This window comes from Patiria miniata, unplaced genomic scaffold (assembly GCF_015706575.1).
Source record: "Patiria miniata isolate m_02_andy unplaced genomic scaffold, ASM1570657v1 HiC_scaffold_3, whole genome shotgun sequence".
Classification (NCBI taxonomy): Eukaryota; Metazoa; Echinodermata; class Asteroidea; order Valvatida; family Asterinidae; genus Patiria; species Patiria miniata.
Window position 1 is genome coordinate 35,718,985 of NW_024037069.1, and position 11,271 is coordinate 35,730,255.

Here is an 11,271-nt window from a genome sequence, read left to right on the forward strand (position 1 = left end):
AAAAAATCGATGACTCCATTCCTTCAACAATGACTCTGTAATTGTTGAATGTCCATTATTTTTAACAGAATAATTTTTAACAGAATACTTAAAGGTTACTAATTACAATGAACAAACTCTATGATGGTAATATCATAAGATATTAGATTATTGCATTACTAATTGAATACATTGTAATGAGTTATAACCATGCAGTAATTTCCCAGCTGTGTATGAAGTGATCAAATTGAGGACTCATAATAAATTTGATGAAAAAAAGATTTTGATTGAACTTTTTTCTTTAGCGTGGTCTTTCTCATGGAAAATGGCCATACACCACCAAAGATTAAGACTTGTAGTTGTACCTTAACTTTATGCTTTATTATTTTCTTTGAATATGCAGAAATATGTTTTTATTTTTTATTGGGCAGGGGGTACAAAATATGTTGTTTCTCAACTAAAAACTCCTTACTTAAATCGCTCTTTGCTGTATTCCCCCCCCCCCATATTTTTTTTACCCTCTATGTGGGCAAAACAATATAAAGTCATTTTGTTCCTCTCAAACTCCATTTACGAGGAAGCAATGTCTGCCCGCCCGCACGCTAACCCCCCCCCCCCCCCGTGAAAAAAAGTTAGAAACCCTATGCATGAAACAGCCGTAGAAGTAAAGTAAGAGACTGGTGCCCCTGCGCTTCCTTTTCTCATTATCATAGTGTGATCGATCGTCCAGGAACACGCGCAGCAATCGCCTGTCACAAAGTATAAACAAAACGCGTGGTTTCCGTTTCCACCAGAAATATTGAGGTAAAGCACCATTAGAATAACATAAATGTTGTCATTGTTGTTGAGGGAAAGCTGTTTGAGCTGCAGAGATTAAAACAACATACGATTAATCTGTATTTGGTGGAGTTGTTTCACTTTCAGGAAGATGGCGTTAGGTGCCCAGTTTTCGGACAAACTTGTTACAATACATGCAATGATCAGTGTATAGTCGTGTTCCCTAACGTGGCGCACTTCGAAGCTTACCCAACTTTCCTCGTGTAGTGTTGTCAAACCTCTTTGTTGACAAACCTCAAATTCATGCAGTAAAATACTGGTACTTTTACCTTCATAATGCTTGCTATTTAACCTCTGTGAACAATTTCGGTTTCATAAAATTTAATCCGAAATGCAAAAACGGTCGCGTCCGGAAATTGGGCACAAATTGTCGGAGTGTTCCCTAACGTGGCGCACTTGAATAAATCTTGGAAAATTCCAAATTAACATTTAAGAATTTCTGTAACCTTGATAACTTCTGATACATCATTATTATCTTCACTTACAAGCCCAGCCAGATGTTTGTCACTTTGTCAGAAAATAATTTTCTTATTTTTCGGGGCATTTTCAAAGGGTTCACTTTGCACTTGAAAATAAAATCGGAAAATCACGCCAATATAATTTTTTCTTTGAACTTTGTAACGGGTAAATAAACTCGCGATTTATGAACGGGAGTGTTTAGAACTTGATGAAATTTCACTTTCTGTGAAATTTCAGTTAAAACTTTTGCTCTAGCTAGGCGCTACAGGCGAAAAATCAAAGTGCGCCACGTTAGGGGCCGCGCCACGTTAGGGTACATCAACAATATAACGGCTAAGGATCATCCTAGCTAATCCTAGCTATGATCAGTGTACCAAGCTTGATCATGATTAGCCCCATAAATGTGGCCAATTTACTGGACAACCTCCGTAAATAAAGGCCACACTTCCACCATGTACAAAAACATGTCGAACTTTGTCAAATTTAGATTTTCAGTTTCACATTTAGGCTTAGCGCCTTAGGTTGTAGTTTACTTTTGCTTTAGAAGCATATTCACCCTCTTGCCTATAGCTAATCAGAAAGTGCTGCCCTTTTCAGATGTCTATTTTTCGTGAAATTTCCAGATTCATTTGCACATGTTTGCGTAGCAAAATTTCAACATGAAATTTCACGAAAATTAGACATCTTAACTTAAAAAGACAGCACTTTCTGATTAGCCTTTAAAAAGGTAGCTGGAGTTACCCAGCCCTAAATTTTATCATTGGGTTGTCATTTAGGGCTGGAGGACATTTTTCACGTGAACCAGCAGAGTTGGCAGGTCCCAACAAAAATTTGAAAACATTTCGAAAATGTGCAATTTTGTCCCTGTTACACACTTATTTCAACTGGAACTCATGCAAACCTTGCCTGGAATAACCATTACACAGGACCTTGAAGTAAAAAACGATCCACGATGAAGATTCAGCCTACAATTGCAGTGAAAAAACGAGGCATAAACCGACAACCGTGCGGTTATGGCGAGGCCCGCAATTGGATTTGTGCACAGCGCGTTTACCAGTTCCTTCTTGCCGGCTGCGCTGGCTGATGGTGCATGACGTCACGCGGAAGCGGATTACCCGACGACTGTTTCGTGCACGATAACCGGCAAACTTTGGTTGCCGTCCAGTATCGCAGCTATGATGCGAGTGGTAAACCTCAACAGTCGTCGGGTAATCCGCTTCCGCGTGACGTCATGCGCCATCAGCCAGCGCAGCCGGCAAGAAGGAACTGGTAAACACGCTGTGCACAAATCCAATTGCGGGCCTCGCCATAACTGCACGGTTGTTGGTTTATGCCTCGTTTTTTTCACTGCAATTGTAGGCTGAATCTTCATTGTGGATCGTTTTTTTACTTCAAGGACCTGTGTAATTCCAGGCAAGGTTTGCGTGAGTTCCAGTTGAAATTAGTGTGTAACAGGGACAAAATTGCACATTTTCGAATTATTTTTGGGACCTGCCAACTCTGCTGGTTCACGTGAAAAATGTCCTCCAGCCCTAAATGACAACCCAATGATAAAATTTAGGGCTGGGTAACTCCAGCTATTAAAAAGGGTGAGTATGCTTCTGAAGCAAAATAAACTACAAACTAAGCCTAAATGTGAAAATCAAAATTTGACAAAGTTCGACATGTTTTTGTACATGGTGGAATGTGGCCTTTATTTATGGAGGTAGTCCAGTAAATTGGCCACATTTATGGGGCTAGATCATGATCAGTGTTACATTTATGTAATAGGGCCTAGTATAATACTAATCTAATAGGACACCTCTATTTTTGTACAAGTTTTGTTCAGAACCGAATTTTGCACAAATTGCTGGTGACTGTCCCGTACCAAAGTCTTTTTGCAGGCTTAAGCAGTCTTTTTTTCTTCAGATTAACTTTGAGTCATGTTTGTTGTATTTTGAAACGCACTTTCAAAGAAAATGTGACTTTGCTACCTTTTTTTTTGCAGTCGGAGACGTAAGACCTGCATACGCGTGAAAGCCCGACACAATGCAAGCCTGATGCTGATTGGCAGATAGAGAAACTAGAAAAGGCTGCAAATTTTTCTTTTGCCTTTATCAATAAATTCTGCTTCAATTCATATTGACACAGTTTGCTTCTGGAAAGCCGACTGTAACTTTGTGTAAATTAACTTTGAACGTGATGCTTCTTTATATAGCGTGGCTCATTTTAGCTTGCAAGAGGAACGATGCAGACATGGATAGCTGTCACATGACCGGCTTACTACACATAGCTGGACTGTAGAGCAGGGACAGTGGCTCTACTTAATGCTGACAAGCACCAGTCATGGAAAGTATGTCAAATTTAGGGATCCTGGTAATATTTCATGTTTACACTTGCACTGCTTCCATAGACCTGTTGCATTTAGCAGACATTTTTGAGGCATTTCTTCTTTGAGTTTAATTCAGTAACAATGAATGGACAGTGCACAATGGATCTACTCGTGTGTATTCTTGTGGAGCTCCTGTTTAATGGTGGGGAAATTTGGTGATTTCAAAATCTGGTTCTTCTGACTTTTTTTTTTACCAAATAACAGATATCTGATTTCACTGGAAGTTCCAATTGAGCTCACAGATGATTTGGTGTAGTTTGCAGGATTCATTGACCACTGGGCCTTGACAAAAACAATCCAGAGTTGTTGTTAGGATTTTTCATGAACTGTGTCCAAATTGTCTACAACTATTATTTCAACACAACAACGAAAGAAATAAACCGGACAAATATTCTTCTTTGCTGTGTCTAGTCTATTCACAAAACAATTTACAATTATTTACAACTTCTGAACTACCAGTATTTTCTTTCTTGCTCAGTTATATCAGTTATTTGACGGTTGGTTTTGATATCCAGTTCTCCATCTCCATTGGTTAAGTCAGCAAAATATCCTGCCGGATACATCAATGCAAAATTCAAACTGAGTAGTGGAATTCAAACCGAAGCTTTGATTATCTGACTGTTGGTGACTAGCCTGTGTAAAAGGCATGGCAGATGAACAGGATTGACTTTTGACTACTCTGTAAGGATTTCAATGTGTCATGTTCCTCCCCCTTGTAGCCAAGGCAATGCTACCAGACTCAACGCAGTCAGAAACCATGCCCGCTGGAACCTCATCAGCTGCCAATCATCCACCATCAACCAGGGATGGTTCCTCAGGGAGTAACAGCAAAGGAAAGAAGAGTGACGGCAGCAAGAAAAAGAAGAAGCGGAAGTCTGAGGAGAGGACAGCCAAGAACAGCAAGAAGAAGAAAATGGGAAAAGAGAAATCTCACAAGGAGCAGGTAGCATACAGCCGTTTCATGCAGTGTTTGTAGTCAAGTCCACTTCAAGTCCAGTCACAAATAACAGGGTGTGAACAAATAACAAAGGAATGCCTTTGGAACAATTGCTTTAAATAGCTCGTAATTTGAGTTTAAACTGAGAGACTTTAACTGGGAGAGTTTAAACTGGGAGATTTGTGAGGACTTGTGAGGACCAGTTAGGACTTGTGAGGACCTGTTAGGACTTGTGATGGATTTGACTACACCAGTGGTTTCATGTTTCACTCAAATGCGAATGACATGCACATTCTCACAATCTCATTATGACATTATCACAAATGACATTATCATAGACTTCCTTGAAATCCATTTATGTATTTGCAAGTTGATGGATATGTTGAGCTACTAAGCACCATAATGTACCCCCCCCCCACAAAAAAAACCCAGAGAAACATTTTTGTGAGATGCATATTTCTTATGACAGGTTCTAAGGTTCTTACAATAAGGTAATTTTTCTCAGCATATTGCTTGATATTTTCTGCTTTAGTAGCAGTTCCAGGAAACTGAGCTGGGGACTTGGGGATTTAAGTCCAACATTTTATCAAGAACTACAAAAGTTTGTTTTTGTTTTTCATATTTTGTTGGTCGATTTTACACAGGCAATGCTCCAAACTATAGCCCAGTATTGCTTCTGTCTATTGTTTCAACTTCAAAAAGGTCACTATGAGCAACACATGAAGAAATAGTGTTGTTACAGTTTCTTATTTGTCTTGACTCTTGAGATAGATGCTAGAAAGTTCCTACGGGTCACAGTTTTAATTTAAAAAAAATAATTTCATTGTCTTGAAGAAATCATCCAAGAAATCTAAGAAAGGTGATCAACCAGCTAAGAAGGTGGAGCCGGTGGAGCAAGACTCTGATCTAGATCTTGAGAATGAGGTGAAGCCGATACGAGACTACATCCAGGATAGGGAGGAGATGCTACAACATATGTTCAAATGTGTCATGAAAGCAGACAAGCTGCAAGCCATGTTGCCTGATATACTCAAGGTGAGGCTATGACTATGGCTTACAGTTACACATGCACATATAGAGGTAGCTGAAGCCACTTCCCATAGTCCGCGTCTGAATTACTTGGCTATGGCTAACAATTACACATATACCTATGTATGCGGTTAAAGTCACTTCCACTGGACGCACCATACCTGCAACAAAAGGGGCAGAAAAACCTGCATAACAAACTTTGAAGGTACTGAAGACTGTTCATGCTTCACACGGATGTTATTAGCGAAAGTGAATTTGACGGTATGAAACATATCAAAGTTTTGGTGTGTCTTAAATCTTTGTGAAAATTTGCATTCATGTTTGTGTATGCTTCTAGTGTGAACCGGCCTTTGCATTGTTTGCATATTAGTGAAAGTAAATTCCCTTGTGTAGAGAAAGTGTGAATTCTTAAAGATGGATGTCTTTCTCATGCTTGCAGGATGTTAAGGTGGAAGAGTTACAGCAACTCTGTCTGCTGCAGTTGGAAGGCATGTCCAAATCTAGAGTTATGTCCATCTTGGCAGGTAGGTCATATGTAGAGTTTGTAGGTCAAATACTGGTTGCAAGGTCACAGTCCAGATCCATCAATAAGAAAATATGACACCCCGTGCTCTTCAAAAATGGATTTTTTTTCTTTTCTCAAAACAAATTTGCATTTTGTATGTTTTGTTTTAACAATAAAACTACTTTATACCAATGTTGGGCGTCTGCAACCCTCTGAAAAAGGAATTTCTTTTGCGCACACATGAACCCGCCCTGCGAGAGCCACATTATTGTCTGGCAGCCAATAATTGGATTTTTATGAAAAACATTCAAGAAGTAATATCGGTGGATTTTTTTTGTTTGATGTCGCATTCAAAAGTGAATAACTTGCAAGAAGTAATAGTGGTGGATTTTTTTGTTCGATGTCACATTCAAAAGTGATTAACTTGAATATTTCTAGGAAAATAACAATTGAAAAAAAAAAAATGTTCAAGGTGAATCTCAAAAATAGCATGGGAAACGCATCTGTAAGCTGAGAATTTCCAGTTACTGGCATAGTCGTCCCATTGCCTTACAGCCAAGTAGTTTTATACAATGGGAAAAAAAATGCCAAAACATTATTAAATGTGCTATAGTGTAGTCATCCCTGTATTGCCCCAAACTGCTCAGCACAGTATGCTTCATGGATTCATCAGAGCATGGATGTAGTACATGGTCATTTAGGTGCTAACAGATTGATCATACAACTGCATTCAGTTCTATCTGTACGCCAAAGTGGCCCATATGAAGTACTGAAGTGTGACGTCATTTAGAACCAGAAAGTGCAGTGCAAACGAATGGTTCACAGGCTGAATCACGCGCTTATGTCTTTTACACACATTTTGTGCACGTGACATATTCACTTCGGTACTCCATGGCACCTGTAATGAGTAAACATTATGGCCTATTGTCTGATCTTTATTTGCTTACAGGTGAAGAGATGCAGTCGTCGTCTGATGACGAGGAGTCTGACTTGGAAGTGGAGCAGGACCCATCAAAAACGGAAGACGCAGAGGATAACCTCATCAACAGTGAGGTGGTAGACTCTACCTCCAGCCTGCCTCAAGCCTCCATGTCTGTAGCTGATGTGGAGGAGGTTATGTCAATGCATGATGTAGAGGAGGAAGCGGCTGGAGAGGAGGCTGGAGAGGGAGATAGTGATGCAGAGGATAATGCAGGTACATGATGTTTGATGAAATTTTGGAATCAAAATTAAGTTCAAGTGGAGTGTCTTGGCCTAGCGGTTAAGAGCACCGGACTCATGTTCTGGTGTTTCAGAGGCAACAGTGACGTGGGTTCGAGCCCGCCGGCGGACACTTGTGCCCTTAAGCAAGGCACTTAACCATTCTTGCTTTGTCCTTTGGATGGAACATAAAGCTGTAGGTCCTGTGTGTTGTGTAATGCACGTTAAAGAACCCAGTAACACTTGTCGCTAAGAGAAGGGGTTCGCCCCGGTGTCCTGGCAGTGGCCGCAGCACCTTGTAAACCCTTAAAAGGTGCTACATAGTAGGTCTCATATTTCTCATGTACTTCATTCATCTAATAATAGACATAACTCCTAGTGCCTTGAGTAGCTGTTGCGATAATGCCTGAATAGGTTTCTGCAACGTAACCATACAGATACAGATACAGAACTTAGAAATTGGCTTGTCGCTTAGTGACAGTGGATCATGTGTGTGTGAGAGATTAGAGACATTCTGCCGCTGAGCTGTTTTAAGGCCGGTTCATACTCGGTGTGAAAGAAAATCTGTGACGTTGTGGCAAGTATAAGCACTGCAAAGTTGAACACATTCCAACTCTATCTTTATTTTGACGTCAAATTTGCTTTGCATTCGCATTCACGTGATGTATGAACCAGCCTTTAGTTCTCATAGTGCTCCAAGCAGCCTTTTTGCTCACTCTTGAAGGCACTGTGAATCCCCTGGATTTCAGTATCCAGTTACTGCTTTTTGAAACAACAGCTGCTGTTAAAATTCTTGAAACAGAGAGAGAGGGAAATACAGAAATGATATCAACTACAAATTTTGCAATCTTTGTGTAGAGGCCCTGATTCTGAACTTTTTTCCCCTAAAAATGAGGAGGTAATGACTTTGACTTCTTTGTAAACAGAAGGTGAAGGGGAAGAAGATGATGTAGCCAGCCCTGATAACAGCTGGCAAGACGGCAGTGAGAGGCATCACAGATACTCAGATGAAGATCAAGACTTGAACGAGGATAATGATGACATCAGACATCATGAAGGAGAGAGCGACTCAGTTGCAGAGATGGACAGAGAGGAAGATCAGGAGGAGGAAATTGAGGAGGAGACGGTGGTCCAGAAACCCAAGAAGTACCGTCGTATCAAGATAGTCCGTGCCGATGGGGAAGAATGTGAGGAAGGAGAGATTACAAGTGATGAAGTGGGTGAGTCTGTCTGGACTGTGTTTGAACCATTCCGAGCTGTACAAACAAGTGAACCTATGTTCCCGATCCCTCCATTAGAATGTGGAGAGGGAACCATCCTCAACCACTCCCATCGTTCTAAACAATTACAATAGAGTCTTCTAAAAGTGTAAGAAAACTTTTTGTTCTAAAGGGCAATTCCATAAAATCCAACATGTACAAGGTCGTTAAGGTGGTGGTACCTTAGTTTGATCTGTAATTGTTTTAGATGTCACATTATTAGTGATGTATCACATTCAATTCTCCAACAGCGGCTCATTAAAGTGTCTGACATGTACCTTCGAATGTACAGAATTGCCCTTACAGAAAGTTTATATAAAATATATTTTGTTGCCATTTTATTTTTATTTTTTTTAAAAAGAAAAGAAAGTAATGATTTGTTGAGTAAAACATGTATTTGTCAACTAAATTAATTTTTTTTTACACACATCTATTGTTCTTGGAGTTGTAATATGGCGGACGGTGACTTCACTTCTAACAGCCAATGGGCTATGCATATTTGTATATGGAGTATATATTTTGTACCTATTAGACTTGAGACCTGCCGGTGCTCCGAGCCACAGAGGACAGGCAGCACACTCCGTGATTCTGAAATCTTATTGGTTTTTATGCTGCTTGGTAATTTCACCTTACCTGCATGGAACGCAGTGCCCTATTCCTACATATGCAGATAGTTAAATCAGATTGATGCTTTTGTCACAGGTTTGGCTGGCCAGTCTGAGTCTGATATAACCGCGACTACCCTAATCGATGACTTGTATGACGGAGCAAAAATACTGTTGAACAATTGTTTAATTTAGTTTCTTTCATTTTTGTTTTGTTTAGAAACTGATGAAGAAAGTGTTCACTCCAGCAAAGAGGCTGATGAGGACACGCCAAAGCCAGAGGGTGACACAGGGGATGCAACACCCCTGGACACACACCCTGGGGCAGATACAGGGGAGGGTGAGGCCAGCGAGGAACCTGGTGAGTCCGTGGGAGTTCCTCAAGATGTCAAGAGAAGTCTGCCAAACTCAGGTAACCATGGAAACGACGCCAACAATGACAACGTTTCAGTTGACGATGACAGCAGTGCTCATGTTGATATGGATGTCAGTGTTACTAAGGATCTTGTGAGCGATGATCAGAGTGTTGCCGACGGTGCGATTATGAACAAAACAACGTCTGATGGCAGTAAGGCCAATGCAGCCGTGAGTGCGTCTGTTGGTGCAACTGTCGCGGTGCCCGTTGGCGTGACCGTCGGCAAGGATATTGTGGATAACAGCCTCAATATCTTTGCCGAGGACAAGTTGGAAATGGATTCTGAGGAAAACGTTGTGCATGATTCGGATCAGGAATGTTTAGTCGAAGACGGTGATAACAAGGTCAAAACAAATGATGTTGACAGTGACAGTACTAGTGATAACGTTAATGAGGAGAAAATCAATGATGAAAATGACAGTGAGTCAGAAAACAGTGAAAACGCTTCAGACGCTATCGAACATGTTGAGAGAAAGCCCCAGACCCCACAGCCTGTCACCCAGGTACAGGGGGCCATTGGAACGGCAAAGTCGTCAGGACGGAAAGTTGCTCAAGAACTTGAAGTGCTAGAGTTGGAACTGCGTGCCAGGGCCATTCGGTCACTCATGAAACAGTACAGGAAGGACGTGGGATGAAAACACCCCCCTCTAAAAAAACCGTGCCACTTTTTGTTATTAGTTGTGAATCATCAAGGAGTCTGCGCAAGTTCAAGGGTGCTGACTGTGGATTATAGCCGTGTCCTTGAGCAACCCAGTTTACACAATCAACATCTAGTTCTTTGACAACAGGGAAATTTAAGGAAGGAGCCCTTTTATTTCACATAGTAAATGCTTGATGATAAAGAACTTTGTCTTCAGCGAAACGTTTAAAACAGATTCTTGGCATGACATAGTTTGCCATATTTCAGTTCCAACATACAATGACAGCCTTGGAGGTTTTGTTTTTATGAAGAAGGACCTCTTCACTGTGTTTCAAAGTGTAGAGGTCAAACTGAACCTGTTAATTTGTAATTAGTGCCTCAATCGTCAAGTTGTCGCATCGTAGCGACAGTGCAAATGATTCAGATGTCTGCCTTCCGCACGAAATATTAAACGTTTAAAACAGTTCTTTTACAGTAACCCTCTAAAATATCTTTAAGACCGGAAATCAGTGAACCAAACATTCCATTTGGCTGATCGGCCCGTTGTTAATTTAAACTGACTGCTTTTAAAAAAGATTATGAACAAGTGAAAAATGTTACTTTTGTATGATCAGATTTTAAAGCCAATAAGAATCCATCTGGTTGACTGTAATTGTGCCATAGCGCCCTCTATTGTCTGGAATAAATCAGGTTTCTTCTTGTAGATCCAATCCTGTGTGAAAAGAATTTACTGCATATATGCTACATGTTCACTTGCTTTTACAGTGAGTGAAATTGTGGAATATTGATGGTTTCGAAACAAAGCCTCTTCATTGTAACTCGTGCTCATGAATTAATTTTATTTTTGTTTGAGTCATACAGATGGCGTGACATTTCCCTGTATTCATGATATACAGAATATGTCCCTGTTGTCTGTTAGGCAAAAAAAAAAGTCTCCGGTTTCTGGTATGGAGCTTGCCCAAAAAGTGGTGCGGTGACGCAGCTTTTTTTTTTTTTTTACCTGGTTTTTTGCTTCAAATGTCGGCTGATGACTGC

The 11,271-nt window shown here is 40.5% G+C and overlaps 1 protein-coding gene across 2 annotated transcripts; it reads left to right on the forward strand.

Annotated features, from left to right (window-relative positions):
- The first annotated feature begins 693 nt into the window (after positions 1-693).
- Positions 694-10,946, forward strand: LOC119737999 (transcription initiation factor TFIID subunit 11-like). Of its 2 annotated transcripts, none has more exons than XM_038212698.1 (8): positions 694-783; positions 3,473-3,607; positions 4,366-4,589; positions 5,418-5,618; positions 6,052-6,136; positions 7,067-7,312; positions 8,244-8,537; positions 9,402-10,946. In XM_038212698.1, exons 2-8 carry the CDS (start codon positions 3,601-3,603, stop codon positions 10,229-10,231), a joined length of 1,887 nt encoding a protein of 628 aa, XP_038068626.1. In that variant the 5' UTR covers positions 694-783; positions 3,473-3,600; the 3' UTR covers positions 10,232-10,946. The 2 variants fall into 2 exon arrangements, with proteins under 2 accessions (XP_038068626.1, XP_038068627.1); XM_038212699.1 differs by having other exon boundaries at positions 8,250-8,537.
- The last annotated feature ends 325 nt before the right edge of the window (positions 10,947-11,271 follow it).